The 22,526-nt window shown below is 37.9% G+C and overlaps 1 protein-coding gene across 1 annotated transcript in view; it reads left to right on the top strand.

Annotated features, from left to right (window-relative positions):
• Positions 1 to 21,840, top strand: part of CTSS (cathepsin S) — a 34,583-nt gene extending 12,743 nt beyond the window's left edge. The window contains exons 5-8 of the mRNA XM_081307069.1: positions 8,077 to 8,304; positions 9,795 to 9,960; positions 13,898 to 14,000; positions 21,396 to 21,840. Coding sequence (XP_081163195.1) covers positions 8,077 to 8,304; positions 9,795 to 9,960; positions 13,898 to 14,000; positions 21,396 to 21,495 — 597 coding nt within the window. The 3' untranslated portion in view covers positions 21,496 to 21,840. The remainder of the gene's footprint in view (positions 1 to 8,076; positions 8,305 to 9,794; positions 9,961 to 13,897; positions 14,001 to 21,395) is intronic.
• The last annotated feature ends 686 nt before the right edge of the window (positions 21,841 to 22,526 follow it).

The following is a 22,526-nucleotide window of genomic DNA, read 5'->3' as shown; positions in this document are numbered from 1 at the left end:
TACAGGCTCATTCAGCTATAGAACAGGTAATTTCAGGCTGCCATTCGCCTGCATCTCGCAGACAAATTACTCAGGCTCAGTGCTAAAGAACCCGCGGAAACTGCTTCTCGGTCCGGGTCCTGCTGAATACTGTGGAGGTAAATACCAACCAAGCCTTCATAGGCAGTGGCAACAGGATTGAGACGGGGCTTGTGAGGGCCGGTCAGGACTCACCCGTTGCTTTGGTCACCCGGCAAAGGGAATGAAATGCAGCCATTTGCATGGGATACCAACATGGCAGAGATCTGATGTCATCAGAAAGCGGCGGAGGAGATAACTTCATCGATACCAGCAGCGACAGAAACAGTTGGTCTCCTGGTAAAGAAAGTGAGTCACATACACCCGAGTCTCTCTCACTTTGTCATCAAGCCAGAGGGGCAGAGCAGAGCCACCCGGAAAAGGCCCAGCGACCCGCCGGCGTGGTAGTCACGTCACCCCAATTGGAGTAGGGGCAGAGCAGAGCTGCCGCCCACGCCCAGAACAGGCCCAGCGACCCGCTGGCGTGGTATCATGTCACTCAATTTGGAGTAGGGGCTGAGCAGAGCTGCCGCCCGAGCCCGCAAGGTAGGCAGACCTGCGACCGACCAGCGGAACAGGCTCAGCAGCCTGCCGGCGTGGTAGACACGTCACCCCAATTGGAGTAGGGGCAGAGCAGAGCCTTCGCCCGTGCCCAGAACAGGCCCAGCGGCCTGCCGGCGTGGTAGTCACATCACCCCAATTGGATTAGGGGCAGAGCAGAGCCGCCACCCGCACCCGCAAGGTAGGCAGACCTGCGACCGACCGGCAGAACAGGCCCAGCGGTCCGCGGGTGTGGTAGACACGTCACACCAATTGGAGGAGGGGCAGAGCAGAGCCGCCGCCCGTGCCTGCAAGGTAGGCAGACCTGGGACCGACCAGGGATCAGGCCCAGTGGCTTGCCAGCGTGGTAGACATGTCACCCCAATTGGAGTAGGGGCAGAGCAGAGCCGCCGCCCGCGCCTGCAAGGTAGGCAGACCTGCGACCGACCGGCAGAACAGGCCCAGGGGTCCGCGGGCGTGGTAGACAGATCACCCCAATTGGAGGAGGAGCACAGCCGCCGCCCGCCCTGCAAGGGAGACTTGTCAACTATACAAGAGCAATATAAATATATAGGGGGGAAATTTCAAAAACACAAGTTTCACCAAGCAGAAAGAAACACGAGCAGTATGAAACGACAAGGAAAGAAAGGACCACAAGCAATGCAGGTCAACTCAACTTTAGAAGAGGTAATATCTGCAGCAGATGGAATGTCAGATAAAGAATTCAGGATATACATGCTTCAGATGATCTGGAGTCTCAAGGAAGACATGAGACAGCAAAATCAGACAATGAAAGATCACTTCGACAATGAATTACATAAACAAATCCAAGAAGCAAAAAATCAACTATACAGGGAGATAGAGGTTATAAAAAACAAACAAACAGAAATCCTAGAAATGCAGGAAGCAATAAACCAACTTAAAAACTCAATTGAGAATACTACCAGCAGAGTAGAACACTTAGAAGATAGAACATCAGACAATGAAGACAAAGTATTTCAACTTGAAAAGAACATAGACAGCTCAGCAAGACTGTTAAGAAACCATGAGCAAAAAAAAAAAAAAAGAAAAGAAACCATGAGCAGAACACCCAAGAAATATGGGATAACATAAAGAGACCAAACTTAAGAGTCATTGGGATACAGGAAGGTATAGAGGTCCAAACCAAAGGAATGAGCAATCTATTCAATGAAATAATACGAGAAAACTTCCCAGACTTGAAGAATGAGACAGAATCCCAAATCCTAGAAGCCTACAGAACGCCGAATGTGCAAAATCATAAGAGATCCACACCTAGACACATTATAATGAAGATGCCCAACATACAGAATAAGGAGAGAATTTTAAAAGCTACAAGAGAAAGGAAGCAGATTACATTTAGGGGTAAACCAATCAGGATAACAGCTGATCTTTCAACACAGACTCTGAAAGCTAGAAGATCCTGGAATAACATATTTCAAACACTGAAAGAAAATGGGTTCCAACCAAGAATCGTGTATCCAGCGAAATTAAGCTTCAGGATGGAAGATGAAATTAAAACCTTCCACGATAAACAAAAGTTAAAAGAATTTGCAGCTAGAAAACCATCTCTTCAAAACATCCTCGGCAAAACATTACAGGAAGAGGAAATGGAAAATAACAATGAAAACCAACAATGGGAGGTAGGACAGTAAAGGGGGGAAAATAATCAAAGAGGAAAACAAACCATGTTTAGTAACATAAATAAACAAATATGGCTGGAAGAACAACCCATATCTCAATAATAACCCTAAATGTTAATGGCTTAAACTCACCAATTAAGAGACACAGGCTAGTAGAATGGATCACAAAACAAGACCCAACAATATGCTGCCTACAGGAGACACATTTGATAGGAAAAGACATACATAGACTGAAGGTGAAAGGTTGGGAAAAATCATATCACTCATATGGACTTCGGAAACAAGCAGGAGTGTCCATACTCATATCTAATAAAATAGATTTCAAGCGAAAGTTAATCAAAAGGGATAAAGAGGGACACTACATACTGCTCAAGGGAACCATACACCAACAAGACATAACAATCATAAATATATATGCCCCAAACAATGGTGCAGCTATGTTCGTCAAGCAAACTCTTCTCAAGTTCAAGAGTCTAATAGACCACCATACAATAATCATGGGAGACTTCAACACACCTCTCTCACCACTGGACAGATCTTCCAAACAAAAGTTGAATAAGGAAACTATAGAACTCAATAACACAATTAATAACCTAGACTTAATTGACATATATAGAATATACCACCCAACATCAAGCAGTTACACTTTTTTCTCAGCAGCACATGGATCCTTCTCAAAAATAGATCATATATTATGTCACAGGGCAACTCTTAGACAATATAAAGGAGTAGAGATAATACCATGCATCTTATCTGATCATAATGGAATGAAACTGAAAATCAACGATAAAAGAAGGAAGGAAAAATCATGCATCACTTGGAGAATGAACAATAGGTTACTGAATGATCAATGGGTGATAGAAGACATCAAGGAGGAAATTAAAAAATTCTTAGAGATAAATGAAAACACAGACACAACATATCGGAATCTATGGAACACATTGAAAGCAGTTCTAGGAGGAAAATTCATTGCTTGGAGTTCATTCCTTAAAAAAAGAAAAAAAAAAACAACAAATAAAAGATCTCATACTTCATCTCAAAATCCTAGAAAAAGAAGAGCAAAAGAACAGCAAAAGAAGTAGAAGGCAAGAAATAATTAAAATCAGAGCCAAAATTAATGAAATCAAAACAAAAGAAACAATTGACAAAACTAAAAGTTGGTTCTTTGAAAAAATAAATAAAATCGACAGATCCTTAGCCATGCTAATGAAGAGAAGAAGAGAGAGAACTCAAATTACTAGCATATGGGATGAAAAAGGCAATATCACAACAGATACTTCAGAAATACAGAAGATAATCCGAAATTATTTTGAATCCTTATACTCCAATAAAATAGAAGATAGTGAAGGCATCGAGAAATTTCTTAAGTCATATGATCTGCCCAGATTGAGTCAGGAGGATATAGACAACCTAAACAGACCAATATCAATTGAGGAAATAGAAGAAACCATCAAAAGACTACCAACTAAGAAAAGCCCAGGACCGGATGGGTATACAGCAGAGTTTTACAAAACCTTTAAAGAGGAACTAATACCAATACTTTTCAAGCTATTTCAGGAAATAGAAAAAGAGGGAGAACTTCCAAATTCATTATATGAGGCCAACATCACCCTGATTCCTAAACCAGACAAAGACACTTCAAAGAAAGAAAACTACAGACCAATATCTCTAATGAACCTAGATGCAAAAATCCTCAATAAAATTCTGGTGAATCGGGTTAAAAAACATATCAAAAAAATTGTGCACCATGATAAAGTAGGATTCATCCCTGGGATGCATGGCTGGTTCAATATATGGACATCAATAAATGTTATTCACCACATCAATAGACTTAAAAATAAGAACCATATGATCATCTCGATAGAAGCGGAAAAAGCATTCAACAAAGTACAGCATTCCTTTATGTTCAAAACTCTAGAAAAACTAGGGATAACAGGAACATACCTCAACATTGTAAAAGCAATCTATGCTAAGCCTCAGGCTAGCATCATTCTGAATGGAGAAAAATTGAACGCATTCCCTCTAAAATCTGGAACAAGACAGGGATGCCCTCTCTCACCACTTCTGTTCAACATAGTTCTCGAAACACTGGCCAGAGCAATTAGACAGACGAAAGAAATTAAAGGCATAAAAATAGGAAAAGAAGAACTTAAATTATCACTATTTGCAGGTGACATGATTCTATACCTAGCAGACCCAAAAGGGTCTACAAAGAAACTATTAGAGCTAATAAATGAATTCAGCAAAGTGACAGGATATAAAATTAACACGCATAAATCAAAGGCATTCCTGTATATCAGCGACAAATCCTCTGAAATGGAAATGAGGACAACCACTCCATTCACAATATCCTCAAAAAAAAAAAATACTTGGGAATCAACCTAACAAAAGAGATGAAAGACTTATACAATGAAAACTACAGAACCTTAAAGAGAGAAATAGAAGAAGATCTTAGAAGATGGAAAAATATACCCTGTTCATGGATAGGCAGAACTAACATCATCAAAATGGCGATATTACCAAAAGTTCTCTATAGGTTTAATGCAATGCCAATCAAAATCCCAACGACATTTCTTGTAGAAATAGATAAAGCAATCATGAAATTCATATGGAAAAATAAAAGACCCAGAATAGCAAAAACAATGCTAAGCAGGAAGTGTGAATCAGGTGGTATAGCGATACCAGATTTCAAACTATACTACAGAGCAATAGTAACAAAAACAGCATGGTACTGGTACCAAAACAGGCGGGTGGACCAATGGTACAGAATAGAGGACACAGAAACCAATCCACAAAACTAAACTATCTTATATTTGATAAAGGGGCTAAAAGCATGCAATGGAGGAAGGATAGCATCTTCAACAAATGGTGCTGGGAAAACTGGAAATCCATATGCAACAAAATGAAACTGAATCCCTTTTCTCTCGCCATGCACAAAAGTTAACTCAAAATGGATCAAGGAGCTTGATATCAAATCAGAGACACGGCGTCTGATAGAAGAAAAAGTTGGCTACGACCTACATACTGTGGGGTCGGACTCCAAATTCCTCAATAGGACACCCATAGCACAAGAGTTAATAGCTAGAATCAACAAATGGGACTTACTCAAACTAAAAAGTTTTTTCTCAGCAAAAGAAACAATAAGAGAGGTAAATAGGGAGCCTACATCCTGGTAACAAATCTTTACTCCTCACACTTCAGATAGAGCACTAATATCCAGAGTATACAAAGAACTCAAAAAATTGGACAATAAGATAACAAATAACCCAATCAACAAATGGGCCAAGGACCTGAACAGACACTTCTCAGAGGAGGACATACAATCAATCAACAAGTACATGAAAAAATGCTCACCATCTCTAGCAGTCAGAGAAATGCAAATCAAAACCACCCTAAGATACCATCTCACTCCAGTAAGATTGGCAGCCATTATGAAGTCAAACAACAACAAGTGCTGGCGAGGATGTGGGGAAAAGGGTACACTTGTACATTGTTGGTGGGACTGCAAATTGGTGCGGCCAATTTGGAAAGCAGTATGGAGATTTCTTGGAAAGCTGGGAATGGAACCACCATTTGACCCAGCTATTCCCCTTCTGGGTCTATTCCCTAAAGACCTAAAAAGAGCATGCTACAGGGACACTGCTACATCGATGTTCATAGCAGCACAATTCACAATAGCAAGACTGTGGAAGCAACCTAGATGCCCTTCAATAGACGAATGGATAAAAAAAATGTGGCATTTATACACAATGGAGTATTACTCTGCATTAAAAAATGACAAAATCATAGAATTTGGAGGGAAATGGATGGCATTAGAGCAGATTATGCTAAGTGAAGCTAGCCAATCCCTAAAAACAAATGCCAAATGTCTTCTTTGATATAAGGAGAGTAACTAAGAACAGAGTAGGGATGAAGAGCATGAGAAGAAGATTAACATTAAACAGGGATGAGAGGTAGGAGGGAAAGGGAGAGAGAAGGGAAATTGCATGGAAATGGAAGGAGACCCTCAGGGTTATACAAAATTACATAGAAGAGGAAGTGAGGGGAAAGGGAAAAATAATACAAGGGGGAGAAATGAATTACAGTAGAGGGGGTAGAGAGAGAAGAGGGGAGGGGAGGGGAGGGGAGGGGGGATAGTAGAGGATAGGAAAGGCAGCAGAATACAACAGACACTAGTATGGCAATATGTAAATCAACGGAAGTGTAACTGATGTGATTCTGCAATCTGTATACGGGGTAAAAATGGGAGTTCATAACCCACTTGAATCAAAGTGTGAAATATGATATGTCAAGAGCTTTGTAATGTTTTGAACAACCAACAATTAAAAAAAAAAGACATTTTAGGCAAAAACTGCAAAAAAAAAAAAAAAAAAAAAAGGAGAAGATACAGCATTCTAAGCAGCTGCCCGAGCTTGTGACAAATGAAGAAAGTAAAAGGTACTACTCGTATTCTTTCCCACTCATATATTTTTCTTTCAACTAGTTTTGGGTTTCTTACTCAAATTTCTCTAAAAATAGAAGTTTGGGAAAACCCAAAGACCTACATTTTTAGGTATTAACTCTGAGTATGAGCTCCTTTCCCTGGGTGCTTGCATTTTAATGACCAAATTTTCTTTAACCCAAAGCAATTTCAATCTGTTCTATTGCATAAACATCAAGGAGGGAGGGGAGGAGAAAAGAGAGAGGGAAAGAGGAGAGGGAGACAGAGAGAGAGAAACACAGCAATTGTGATGGAACTCTGTATCCTCTACACCTTCTGTTAACTAAAGCAGATTTGTGGTTTTCTGTTTGTTTATATCTCCCTAAAAAAATAGCTTCTGAAAACATTTCTAAGGATAATAATGTAAAATGTTTACCTAGTATTAAAGGTCTTGCTTTCAGGCATTATTTGGCAGGAGGGAGGGTACCCTAAGGCAAAAAAATCATTAAGTCACTCAAAATCACTTAACTGGGCTGGGCTTATAGCTCAGTGGTATAGAGCCCTTTCCTAGGATGGGTGAGGCTGTGGTTGGATCCTCAGCACCACATTAAAAACAAACAACAAGTAAATAAAATAATGTTTAAATTCTTTTAAAAAATCACTTTATTGTGGACATCTAACCCCCTTCTTCATAGGTGAAGACAGGTGAGATCTGGCACATGTTCAGTGAATATTAATTCTTAATATATTTGATTATGCCCATTGTGTTCTTAGCTCAGCCATTTGTAAGTCTCCATCAAGGTTGGATCTTATCTGGAGGAAAATCAAATATTTTGCTTTCATTCCCATTGTCTAAGAGAGAAGGAAAGTAAAGTAGGGGATCCCTTCTTGGGAACTATTGACAGAGCTAACCTAACTTGGAGTTGCCCAATTTTTGTTATGGAAGCCATCTATCAGGAGCCGCTCTGAAAATACTCGCCCTTAAGTCCTGAGAGAGAGATACTGAACAGAGCCCTGCAATAACTTGGGCTTTACCTCCACTCGGATGATAAGGTGTGGCTCCAGAGTAGGTGTCACCCGGTGGGGATGAGTTACACTCACCTGCTCCTTTGTAATCCTACCCCTTTGCCCTTTGGGGGATAGGGCACCTCCCCTTGTGTGTCCCTATATATGAATAAAGAATTCCAGTAGCTCTCTCTTTTCCATGGACCCCTAAGGTGGGAGAGCTGTCCCGGATTTTGAAAAGGCACTTCTGTGTGTTTGCGTGCTTTCTTCACCGTTTTCTTAAATTGTTGGAATAGTCAGATTTGTGAACCCAGCACAGGTTGCCAGCTAGGATAGATGGCAATAGCCATCCTTACTTTCTATTAATGTGGTGTGTCATTGTCTCTGTTTTAGGGCTCCTGTGGTGCTTGCTGGGCTTTCAGTGCTGTGGGGGCCCTAGAAGCACAAGTGAAGATGAAAACAGGAAATCTGGTCTCTCTCAGTGCCCAGAATCTGGTGGATTGTTCAACTGAAAAATATGAGAATAAAGGCTGCAATGGTGGCTTCATGACGGAGGCTTTCCAATACATCATTGATAACAACGGCATTGATTCAGAAGCTTCCTATCCCTACAAGGCCATGGTGTGTCACAGGCAAACTCTGGTTGCTGCCCCATGACCTCATATTATCTGTGTACTGACTACACCACCAAGCCAACTGATGGAGAAGCAGTGTGGGTGTAAAAGAAAGAGAACTCCAATCGGGAACCCTCCAGTTCTCAAGACTTCTCTTTCTTATGCAATAACTTTTTTTTTTTGTTTTTTTAAAGAGGCACTGGGAATCAAACCCAGGACCTTGTACTATATCCCCATCCTTTATGCAGTAGCCTTTTTAATTTATTAGTTGCACAATGTTTATTAAACAAACAAGTAGCATTCATACTTAAACACAGACTTTAAGCATACCATCCTTAAAATTCTTTGTGTAGCTGCCTAATATTTAAACTTTCTTGTTCTGCAGCCTACCATATTCAACCTTATTCTCTCAAACCATAACCAGATCATTCTTCTACCTACTAAGAAACTCAATAATGTTCTGTTTTTCTTGCAAGTTTGTTACATATATTGTTAAATAAGTCATGTGCATATTGCAGAAAATTTAAAAAAGAGAAATATCACTCAAAAACCTCCCTATCTTAACTACTATTACTTTGGTTTATTTCTCTCAAGCCCTTTTCCTGTGAAGCACCTAAAATATAGTTGCATGTACCACAACCATGAATTCATAATCTCCATTTTCCTACTTAAAATATACTGTTTTCCATATTATATGATCTTCTAAACCATCATTTTAACTGCAAATCATTTTGCATGTATTATATCATCAAAAAGACTTTAAGGTTTCAATCTAAAGTTTATGATATAGTATTACCACTACAATACACCTCAGAGTATGAGGAGACATTGCCTGGCAAGTTTTGCATGTATGAAGATGTTCACAATTTAAAACCATAGAATAATTCTATATTACCTCTGTCATAGGTGAAATTTGGAACCATTAGGACTCTGACAATTTAGATTTTTTTTCCTTTAAAAATTAGAGGGTGTCTTAGACACTTGAAAAGGTTAAAGTGAGGGGCTGGGGATATGGCTCAAGTGGTAGCATGCTTGCCTAGCATGTGTGAGGCACTGGGTTCGATTCTCTGCATCACATAAAAATAAAATAAAGATATTGTGTCCACCAAAAAAATAAATAAATAAATAAATATTTTTTTTTAAAAAAGGTTAAATTGAGCAAAGAAAACATATTTCACAGGACATAGGTGGATTACTGTAATTCTAGCAACTTGGGAGGCTGAGGCAGGAAGATCTCAAGTTCAAGGCCAGCCTCAGCAATTTAGCAAGGTCTTAAGCAACTTAGCCAGAACCTGTCTCAAAATTAAAAAACAAAAAGGGTTAGGAACATAACTCTGCAGTACAGTTCCCTGGGTTCAGTGCTACAAATTGCGGGGGTGCGGGGGAGAAAGAAAGGCAAAGAAAATATTTGAAAACCAGACTTAGAATATTAGTGATTTATAAAAAAAAGTCAAAATATACTATTTATCTGAATTATCCTTTTTTTTTTTCCGGCAGGATGGAAAGTGCCAATATGACTCAAAAAATCGTGCGGCCACATGTTCAAGGTACACGCAACTTCCCTATGGTGATGAAGATGTCCTGAAAGAAGCTGTGGCCAATAAAGGACCTGTGTCTGTTGCTATAGATGCAAGTCATCCTTCTTTCTTCCTCTACAAAAGTGGTAAAAACAGATATTTTATCCTCTTGTTTTATGCTGCCCTGTACTATAAGATTATTCTTCCCCATCTCTCCCCCTCTGAGTGTTTAGATAGCTTAAACAAAATCTTCATTTCATATAACCTTTTTGTATCTATTTCTAATATACTTGTTAAAGCTTATTAACACTATAAGACAGGTACTGTAGTAAATTATTTAGATATATTATTTTATTTAAATCTTCAAAATAACTCAAACTTACAGATGAAAAAAAAATCACTTGAGAGGGGTTAATTTGCTTAAAGTCACATAACTTGAAAGTGATTGAACTAGGACTAAAAATTATGCAATAAATTCAGCAAAGTTGCAGGAAACAAAGTCAACATACAAAAATTAGTTGCTCTTTTATATATCAAATAGCCAATTATCTGAACTAGAAATCAAGAAAGCAATCCCATTTACAATAATTACCAAAAAAAAAAAAAACCCTATGAATAAGTTTAGCTTAAGAGGGGAAAGATCTCTATAATGAAAATAAAACTTATGAAATAAATGGAAGAGAACACACACACACACACACACACACACACACACACACAGGAAGGCTATCCTGTGTTCCCAGGTTCACTGGAGAAGCCAATATAGCTAAAATGTCCATACTACCCAAAGTGAGCTACAGATTTAATGCAATTTCTATCAAAATACAAAGCCATTTTTCAATAACTAGAAAAAAAATCCTAAAATTTGTATGGAACCATGAAATACTCAGAATAGCCAAAGCCGTCTTAAGCAAAAAGAACAAAGCCGGAGGCGTTATACAACCTGGCTTCAAAATAAACTACAAAACTATAATAAACAAAACAGCATGGTATTGGCTTAAAAACAGACACATCGACCACTGGAACAGAATAGAGATCCTACAGTAAACCCACACATCCACAGTCAACTGATTCTTGACAAAGGTGCTAAGAACAAACAGAGAAAAGATAGTCTTCTCAATAATGGTGTTGGGAAACTGGATATATATGCAGAGGATATCCTATGAAATGAGACCCCTACCTCTAATGGGTTACAAAAATCAACTTAAAATGAACTAAAGACTTAAGCAGCTTGAGACCTGAAACTACTAGAAGAAAGCATAGGAAGAATGCCTGTGGACACTGGAATTGGCCAATAGTTTTTGGACAAGACTTCACAAGCACAAGGGGGGAAAAAGCAAAAGTAGACAAGTAGGGTTTCATCAAACTAAAAAGTTTCTGCTCAGCAAAGCTGAATGAAATCAACAGAGTGGAAAGATGACCTACAAAATGGGAGAAAATATATGAAAACTTTAAACTGATAAGGGGTTAATATTCAGAATATGTAAGGACCTTAAACAACTCAATAGTAAATAAACAACCTGATTTTAAAATGGGCAATCCAAGCTGGGCCCAGGGGTGCATTCCCATCACCCCAGCTATTTGGGAGGCTGAGGATTGCTTGAACCTACAAGTTTAAGACCAATCTAGACAAAGGAATGTCTCAAAGGAATGGGGGGTTGAGGGTTGGAACAACAGACCTAAATAGACAAATAGCCAACCAGTATGTGAAAAAAAAAAAAAGTTCAACATCACTAATCATCAAGGAAATGCAAATCAAAACTGCATGAAATACCTCCTTGCTCCTGTAAGAAAGGTTATTACCAAAAAGACAAAATATAACAAGTGCTGATGAAGATCTGGAGAAATGGAAATCCTGTACACTCTTTGGTGGGAATATAAATTAATACAGTTGCTGGGTATGGTGACACAAGTCTGTAATCCCAGTGGCTCAGGAGGCTGAGGGCAGGAGAATCCAACCAACCTCAGCAATTCAGGGAGGCCCTAAGCAACTCAATAAGACACTGTCTCTAAATAAAATATTTAAAAAGGACTGGGATATGGCTCAGTGGTTAAGTGCCCCTGGGTTCAATACTTGGTACTGAAAAAAAAAAATTAATACAGTCATTATTGAAAACAGTATGGTGGTTCCTTAAAATCAAAACTACCATATAACATATGATCCAGCAATACCATTACTGGATATATATTCAAAGGAAATGAGATCAGTATGTTGAAGAGATATCGGCACCCCCATGTTTATTGCAGCACTATTCACAATAGACAAAAAATGGAAACAACCTAGGTGTCCATCAACTGATGAATGGATTAAGAAAATGTGGTACATATATACAACATGGAATGCTATTCAGCCATAAAAAAAGAATGAAATCTTGACATTTACAACAACATAAATGGAACTGAAGATCATTATGCTAAGTGAAATAAATCACACACAGAAAGACAGGTACCACTTGACCCCACTCATGTGGAATATAAAAAAGTTGATCTCATATCAGTTGAGAATAGAATGGTGGTTATCAGGGACTAGAAAGAGCAGGAAGTGAGAGGGATGGTGACAAGGTGATCCAAGGGTACTAAGTCATAGTTAAAAGGAGTGTGCTATTGCACATAAGTAACACATTAAGATAATGATAATGTTTATTTGATTATTATTACAAATGCTCGTGTTTCTCATTCTGGGATTTTTCATAAGTACAATATTTAAATAAACAAGTGATTTTTCTCAAAAAAAAAGATAATGATGATGTTTAAAAAAAGGTGATGATAATGTAGTGTATATTTCAAAAACATAGAAGAAAAGAATTGGAATGTTTTCACCATAAAGAAATGATAAATGGGGCTGGGGTTGTGGCTCAGTGGTACAGAGATAGCCTAGCACATGTGAGGCCCTGGGTTTGATCCTCAGCACCACATAAAAATAAATAAATAAATAAAATGAAAGTATTGTGTCCAACTACAACTAAAAAATAAATATTTTTTAAAAACTTCTTTAAAAAAGAAAAAAAAAGAAACGATAAATGTTTGAGGAGACAGATATGTTAACTATCACATGGTTGCCCATAAATATGTACTATTTTGTTTTATGTATCAGTTAAAAAGAAATCTAAATTTTAAAAAATAAAGGATTTCAGGGCTGAGGTTGTGGCTCAGTGGCAAAGCGCTCGCCTAGCATGGGTGAAGCCCTGGGTTCCATCCTCAGCACTACATAAAAATGAATAAGTAAAATAAAGGTATTGTGTCCAACTACAACTAAAAAATAAATAAATATTTTTTTAAAAAATAAAGGATTTCAACAACAACAACAACAAGTACTCAACTTCATTCCTAAGCCTGTGCGTTTAACCCCTGTAGAGACTTTGCAGTGTACAGCAGTGTATAAGGAGGGCACCTAACACTATACTTTTTAAGTTAATACTTAAAAAAATACACAATCATACAAAACTCAATAACATAGTTTCTGAGTATCCACTAAAGGTAGAACATTGTATAATGTTCATTATATATATAATATTGTATAATGTTCTGACATCCATCCAAATATATATTTTTTTAAAAAAAATATATAAGTATATAAATAAAATATATGCTTTATATATATATTATTTTGTGTGTGTGTGTGTGATGCTGGGGATTGAACCCAGGGCCTTGTGCATGTGAGACAAGCATTCTACCAACTGAATAAATATATTTTAAACCTCACTTTGAAGAACATAAAAAATCAGAACATCACATTTAATAAAGAATGAAAATGTATGAAGCAATTTAGGCATATACATACAAAGAAATACAATAACCATATATAAGTTTTAAATAATTAGACAAAGGTGCTGGCTTATCAGAGGTTTCTGAGGGAAATATGGATTGGTGCCAAACTTGGCAATAACTCTGACATATACAGCACTGACTGATGGCAAAGAGTGGTGAGATCTACGTAGCTGAAGCATGAGAATATATATTCCTGATGTCTTAATGAATCCTGCCATATATCCAGAGGAGTCTAATAAAAATAACAGAATTTTCAAATGCCCTTTATTATCATATATCATTCATTATCTTTCCCTACCCATACTTTATTTGCAGGTGTCTACTATGACTCATCCTGTACTCAGAATGTGAATCATGGTGTACTAGTGGTTGGCTATGGTAACCTTAATGGGAAAGACTATTGGCTTGTGAAAAACAGGTAACGTATTTCACATTAGTATATTTAATTAAATCAGGAATTCAAGGGAGCCTCAATAAATGTGCTCTTATGATTATGATGATAATCATGATACTTACAATGATGAATATTTATAGCTTCTTACAAAGTGACATTCTGAATTACTCAGTGCCCCTATTTCTCCACTTACTGTCTTGCCTTCATCTCTGCTTTCATCATTTACCTTCTACAATACTAGAGCTCCACCATCTGCCCATTACTCTTCTTATTCTACATTTTTCTACATCATTGCAACCTTAAACATAATCTATAAGCTGATGGCTTCTCTGTCTCTAGCTCTAGCTCTGACATCCACCCAGAACTTCAGACTTATCTAGTTATATACACTTTTCCTATATTTTAGTCTCTCCAAACTCAACCTGCCTAAGAACTCAGTACCTTCTCCACCATACTATTCTCTCCAGAATTTCCCATATCAGTAAATGGCAACATCACACAATAAAGTCACCTAATCAGATGCTACGGAACCATCCTAGAGCCTTCCAGTTCCAATCAAGCAACAAGTCAAACTGATTTTACCTGCCACCTATTCTTGGTTCTTTCTTCTCTCTTCTATTACTCCTCTAGTTCAGACATCTCCTACCTGGACTACTGCTGCAGCCTTCTAACTCACCTCCTTTACTTGTAAACCTATCTTTCTTACTGCTGCCAAACTGATTTAAGGTAGGAGTCTGCACTTATAGTGCTTCTACTTAGTACTACTCAATGTAAAATTAATGTTTCCTGCATAATGAAAAGTCTTCCATGTTGTGATCCTTTCCTGTCTCGCCAGTCTCAAATCCTGGCATTTATTGTCCCATACTTTCCACTCCAGTTACATTGAACGATTTGCAGTTATAATCTTCATTCTACCATTTTATCCTTCATATCTTCATGTCTTCTTTATTCTTTCTTTGCCTTCAAAAGCAGCTCAGGCATTATCTATTCCAGAAAATCTTTGAATCTTTGTGCCGAGTAAAATGTCTTTCTTCTATGCTGACCAAATGTCCTATGACTAGTGAGTCACAGCATGCTGTACATTATGTGTACACTTCCTGTCATTTCAATATTCTGTATATGCCTTTGGGGTAGAGATTATGTCTTGCCTTTTATCCTCCGTACAGTATGAGCAGCACCTAATGGCCCCTCAATACACATATTAAAATTACATCTATATAATTTATAAACAAAAGGAATGTGACTTTTACAAGGGTAAAATGGGAGAAATATGAAGAGTCAAGACTCACACATACTCAAAGCATCTTCTTATATTATATTCCTACGGTTGCCATAACAAAGTACCACAAATTGAGTGACTTTTTAAAAATTTTTTTTAAGTTTTTGTTGGGACACATGCCTTTATTTTATTTATTTTTATGTGGTGCTGAGGATCGAACTCAGTGCCTCACATATGCTAGACGAGTGCTCTGTCTCTGAGCCACAACCCCAGCCCCAAATTGAGTGACTTAAAAAACAAAAGTTTAGGCCAGGCACAGTGGCACACACCTGTAATACCAGCATCTTGGGAGGCTGAGGCAGGAAGATTGCAAGTTCAAAGCCAGCCTCAGCAATTTAGTGAGACCCTAAGCAACTCAGTGAGATCCTGTCTCTAAATAAAATACAAAAAAGGGCTAAGAATGGTCTCAGTGGTTTAGTGTCCCTGGATTCAATCCCTGGTACCCAAAACAAAACAAAATAAAAAACAAACCCACAAGAATTTATGTCTTCCAGTTCTAAAAGACAGATGTCAGAGATAAAGATATCATCAGGGTTAGGTTTATGATCATAAGGTTTATGAGGAAGAAAATGTTCACAGGCACAAAAAGAATACTATATAATTGTAGTTATATGTGAGATCTAAAAACGTCAAACTCATAGAAATAGAGGGCAGGATAGTAGTTGCCAGGATATAGGGATGGGGAATATGAGGAGATGTTGACCAAAAGGTACAGACTTTCAGTTATAACATGAAAAAGTTCTGGGGATCTAATGTACAGCATAGGTGGAAATAGAAGTGTTACTTAATTTGATTATGATAATCATTGCACAAGGTATACATACATCAAATCATCACATTGTACACCCTGAATATATAATATTTGTTAATTAAATATATTTTGGGGGGAGATGGGGGATTGAACTCAGGGGCACTCGACCCCTGAGCCACACACATCCCCAGCCCTTTTTTGTATTTTATTTAGAGACAGGCCTCACTGAGTTGCTTAGCTCCTTGCCATTGCTGAGGATGGCTTTGAACTTGCTATCCTCCTGTCTCAGCCTCCAGAGCTGCTGGGATTACAGGTGTGCACCACTGTGCCTCACTTATATTTTAATTTTTAAAAGAATGCTTGGGTCTGGGGTTGTGGCTCAGCGGCAGAGTGCTCGCCTAGCACATGTGAGACCCTGGGTTCGATCCTCAGCGCCACATATAAATAAATAAATTAAATAAGGGTAGTGTGTCCAACTACAACTAAAAAATAAATATTTTTTAAAAATGCTCCACACCTTTCCCCTAGCTTCTGAAGGTTTGCTGGTTTTGGTTTTCCTTGGCCTATAGAAGCATCAGTCTGATTTCTGCCTCCAATTCACATGACATTCCCCCTGTTTGCTGTGTCTAATATTCCCTTTTTATTTTCTTTATTTTCCATTTTTATTACTATTGTTATTATTATTATGGCCTCAAACTTGAAATCCTACTGCATCAGCCTCCTGAGCTGCTGAATCCAGCATGAACCACTGAGTCCAGCTCAGTTTTCCCTTTTCAGAAGACATCAGTTGGACAGGGATAACCTAATAACCTCCTCTTAATTTAACTAATGGCATCTATAATGACCTTATTTCTAAAGAAGGCCACATTTTGAGGTTCTAACATGAATTTTTAGGGAACACAATTCTATCCATAACACTTCTCTACTCTTTCCTAGATGTACATAGTCTACAACTTCCAAACAAATAAACAAACAAAAAGGTGTTTTCTTACCTTTTTCATGCTGTGGCACACCCAGAAGCCCTGATCGCTGCTCAGCTTGAGTATACACCAGTAAAACCTTTTTTTTCCCCCCCCAGTAGTAGGGGTGCTTTACCACTGAGCTGCATCCCTAGTCCTTTAAACTTTTTTTCAAATATTTTTTTTAGTTGTTGATAGACCTTTATTTTATTTATTTATATGTGGTGCTGAGAATTGAATCTAGTGCCTCACACATAGTAGGGAGCACACTATCACTGAGCTATAACCCCAGCCCCTGAATTTTTTTTTTAAATTTTGAGACAGGGTCTCCCTAACTTGAAGAGGCTGCCTCAAACTCGCAATCCTCCTACCTCACTCCACCCTACCTCACAGTAGCTGGGATACAGGCATGAGCCACCAGTCCTAGCCATATTGATAACTTTGTTAAATGAAACAATATTTTCTCACATTCTTGTGGACTCCCTAAGTAAATGTTATAAATTCCCTTCTCTCTTGAAGCTGTTCTTCTTGAAGGTTATCTATATCTTTTAGTATTGAAATTCGTAACCTGTTCCCTGCCCTCATCCATTCAACAAGTGTTTATTAAGCATCTATGCCGGGCACATGCCTGTAATCCCAAGGGCACGGGAGGCTGAGGCAGGAGGATCATGAGTTCAAAGCCAGCCTCAGCAAAACGAGGTGCTAAGCAACCACAATCTATTAAGAGTCAAGACATAGGCGCATGTACAGACCACTGCAATAGAATGTAACAAATGTTAAAACAGGGGTGTGCATAGGTTGCTAAGGAAGCATAAAAGAAGAGTTGTTAGACTAGCCTAGATAATCAGGCAAGGCCTTGTACCTAGGTTATTTGAGTACATATTGAGGGACAGAAGGAGTTGAACAAGTGCAAAATGGCAATCAGAGCAGAGAAAGCTAAATGAGCAAGAGAAGAGCAGAGAGAAAAAGTACATGAGTTAGGGCAACTGCATGTACTTTTCTAAAGGCTGTGATATTAGGTGCCTGTTAGAGAGATGCAATATACACAGGGACCAAAAAATGAAAAGTCCACAGCTCTTGCTGGCAATATGTCCCAGAAAAGATTGAATGTACACAAGAATTCTAGGCTCCCCAAAGGATATGCTTGAACAAATCCTCTTAGATCATCAAAATTGTTCTTATTCATCTCTTAAAAGATTGAATTTTGTTCATTCCCAATTAATAAAATAACTGATAAGGACTGAAATGAACATTTGGAGCACACCTTGTATAGTCTTAAAGGTACGAATCTGTCCTCAGGCTTGACACAGTGGCACATACTTATCATTCCAGCCATTGTAGAGGATGAGGCAGGAGGATTGCCCAATTCAAAGCTAGCCTTAGCTACTTAGTGAGACCCTACACAACTTAGTGAGACCCTGTCTCAAAGAGTAAAAAGTGCTGTGGATGTGACTCAGTGGTACAGCAGCCCTGGGTTCAATCCCCAGTGCAGCCCCCCAAAATCTAGTAGACACATAAACCAGTAATATAGTTGTTTGCTATCATAACAATTGTATGTGCTATATAATTTGTGTTTGTGGGGTGGGTGACGGGTTTGCTGGTGATCAATCCCAGGGCTTCATACATGCTAGGTAAATGCTCTACCACTGAACTAAATTCCCAGCCCTGTGCTGTTTTCATACAAGTGGCAGTATAGCAGAATTGTTTACACTAGCATCACCACACACACATAATGCCTAGTGCTATAACATTATGACAGCTACAATATCACTGGGTGATGGAATTTTGCAGCTCCATTATAATCTTATTTGACCACTTTGTATATGTGATCCATTGCTCACTGAAATGTTTTTATGCAGCATATGACTGCAACAATATCTATAACTTCAGTTTTCACTACCAGAATTCAGGTCCAAACTCAGCTCAGAAAAAGTGATTTGTTTTACCTAGTTTTTAAGGCAGCAAATACTAACAAAAATTATGAATTATAAAAGATCCTGAATGTTCTGGTCTCAATTTCCTTCCCTGTATTACTTCACTTGCAGGGATAACACAGGGATAGGGAGGGTACAGTTAGAGTTGCCTTTGCAATAAAACAACCTAGATCTGAACCTGGGCTTCATAATTTACCATCTGTGTTACTTTTGACAGTGATAATACCTCACAGAATGATGACTGAGTGCTGTAACTAGGGCACAGATAAAAACATAAAATAGAGAAAATACCTAATGTTTTGGGAAAGCAACAAGAAATTTAGTTGAAAGGAAAATTGGATATCTTCAGTGAAAGAGTGGAGGGAAAGAAAAGGACAGAAAGTTGGTTTGGGGCAAAGTTGTGAATAGCAGAGGATAGCAAAATGAGAAACTTTAGTTTCATAGGCAAAGGGAAGCTATTGCAAACTTTTTGCACAGGGATTCAGAAGAAGATTGTGATTTTTTACATGTGGCAGAGAGAAGAAGTGCTGCTTTATTGCTGGAAATCAAGCAGCATAATTTAAAGGGACTGTGCTTTAAGAGGTTTTAAATATTCTTTGTGTCAGTTCTCACTGGACACTTTTCGGGTCTTATTTTTATCTCTGCATCATTTGATACAGTAGCCTACTCCACTTCACTTCTCTCTTGGCTTTAAGACATCATTATGTCCTGATTTTTTGGTCTCTTGGTCATTCCTTCTCAAATACTTTCATAGGCTCCTTTTTTCCCTTCTTGTTCTTCCTTTTACTTATTCGTTATGCTCTCCTTAAAAATCTCTAATGATTTTGCACAAAAAACCTTTTACACTAAAATTCAAACCCCATTGTCACTGTTATAAAGGAATGTATTGTTCAGTATCTATTTCGATAGGCAAAAGCAATAACAATAAGCTCTTGCCAAGATTTTATTAATATTAATAACCATTTATTGACTGTGTACTCTGTGCCAGACAGGTTAGAATATATTTTTGTTCACACATGACAATTTTTAAATTGGTATCTTTATGTCAAGCTGCAAAAAAAAAAAAAAAAAAAATTTAAATCCTACGTCCATAGAACCAAAAAGTGAGTGAACCATTGGTTTTCTCTAACCATTACCTGGCGTGTGAATTCTCTCTGTAAATATTTAACTTAGGCAACAAACTTCTGATTAAACAAGCGTCAGGGAGCTCACCTTCTCACAGGGTAACATATCATTTTTTATAGCTTTACCTACGATAAAGTCTTATCTCATATCCGCTTCCAGATCAAAAAGCTCTTTCAGAACTGCACTGTTTATCATTTACTTTAGAATCCCCTGACCTGACATTTTCACAGTAGTTACTCAAAAGTATTTCTTAAAAAGATATTATCCAGGGGCTGAGGCTGAGCTCAGTGGTAAAGTGCCTGCCTCGCATGTGTGAGGCTCTGGGTTTGATCCTCAGCACCACATAAAAATAAATAAAGATATTGTGTGTTCATCTACAACTAAAGAAATATTTTTTAAAAAGATATTCTCCAGATGAATTTTTTTTTTTTTTTTAGAGAGAGAGAGAATTTTAATATTTATTTTTTTAGTTCTCGGCGGATGCCAATGTCTTGGCTTGGCACAGAATCACGAGCCACCACACAGCTTTGTAGATTCAAACAGCAATCTTTATTCCCGAACTCACACCGGCCTCTACACACGATCTGGGGCAATCCCAGTTCTCCTCAGCCCAATTTACCTACCCCACAAGGCTTTTTTTCCAATCTCCTTTGAACTCAAAGGGAACAAGCAGCAGGAACACCCTAATCCCGGCAGCAATAATCTTCAACCTCCAATTTCCCTAAAACCCCTATTGTCTTAAACCCAGAACGCCCTAAACCCAAGGACCGGGATACTTCCTCAAACCTGATCAGCTCTAAACCCGGATCCGCCTTCCTTGAGCAAGGTCACCTTACATGCAATGTCAACAGCGAAATCCATTTAACATGGGGTAAGCTAGCAAGGAAATTTCGATGCGTCATTTCTACTTGGCAATGGCCCTCAGCAGGCGGACACAACATCTTTGTTTGTATGTGGTGCTGAGGATCCAACCCAGGCCTCACGCATGCCAGACTGAGCGCGATACAGCTTGAGCCACATCCCCAGCCCCCAGATGAATTTCAATTTGTTAGAAAATCATCATCCATGATCCTACTATGCAAATTTAGAGATTGGTTATAAAGGATAATACCACTCTTTCCCTATAGAAAGTAAACGTCCATTTTTTCCTTGAGTATTAAGTCTATTCAACACTATAGATCTAAAGCCTTCCAAACTGTCATTTGAAAATTGCCTGCATCTCTGGGGAAATTATTATGTTATTTCATTCAAATTGTCTTATAGCTTTTCACATGTAATTATTTTAAAATAAAAACAACCAAAAAGATAAAAAGTTGATAATATGATTTTGATTTTTTTCATTTGTAATTTTGTGTCTTTTTTTTCCTAAAGCTGGGGCCTCCACTTTGGTGAGCAAGGATATATTCGGATGGCAAGAAATAGTAAAAATCATTGTGGGATTGCCAGTTATTGCTCTTACCCAGAAATTTAGAGGACCTCTTCATTTTATAACAAGTCAAGAAGATGAAATACTTTCTCTTAATTTTACCTGCTATAGAAATAAAGATGAAATGTATCAACATCAATATATATTTACCATTACTAATTAGAAAATATAGTTTTGCTTTCACTTTATAAAGCTTTGCATATTTCTGAAAAAAGCTTGCAAAGTAAATGAATAATGTATCACAGATGTCACTGTATTAGAATTGGTCCACCAAGGACAATCTGAGAAGTTTGTCCTTGTTTTATTTTGCACTTTTTTGCATTTTTTTCTTTCAATAGCCTTTTGTAACTTGGTGGTCTAAAAGAGCTTAATAAATCTATTTCAAATTTCTATGACTGCATCATTTTATTTATTATTTTTTTTATTTTTTAACACCAGATCTCGATATGTTGCCTAGGCTGTCTTCAAACTCATGGGTTCAAGTGATCTTCCTAAGTAGTTGGTACTATAGGCATGTGCCACTGTGCCTGGCTTCACTATATATCATTCTTTTAAAGTGATTCTTAGCTAACTATAATATTCTATCATGGAAATGTTAATTGTGGTATGCTGGTGATGGGCTATAATAACTTCCATAGAAGAGAATATTAGGTTACAAATATCCTGAGGGCTCAAATTACTATTTCTGTACATAACAGGATTCAATAATTTTTTTAAATAAAATGATATTAAAGACAAATACTTGAAAGATAGTCTGTTTTTAAGCACTTCAGATGATCAACAATTTAATTTACTAATTCAAATTATTTTTACCTCGTCATCAATAAGCCGACCAAGACCATCTTTTGGCAAATAATTGAGTCAATGTGAAAAAAAATAACTAAATTGCATTTCCTTAAAATTATGCCATCATATGTATTTTTTAAAAAATACCTTTGACTATAGATGAACACAATATCTTTATTTATTTTTTATGTGGTGCTGAGAATCGAACCCAGTGCCTCACACATGCTAGGCAAGCGCTCTACCGCTGAGCCACAACCCCAGCCCTTCCATCATTTGTATTTTTATCTAAG

Source organism: Spermophilus citellus (assembly GCF_964194105.1).
Source record: "Spermophilus citellus genome assembly, chromosome: 9".
NCBI classification, from domain to species: Eukaryota; Metazoa; Chordata; class Mammalia; order Rodentia; family Sciuridae; genus Spermophilus; species Spermophilus citellus.
The sequence above is the reverse complement of the archived record's forward strand: the minus strand, read 5'-3'. Positions and strand labels throughout refer to the sequence as shown.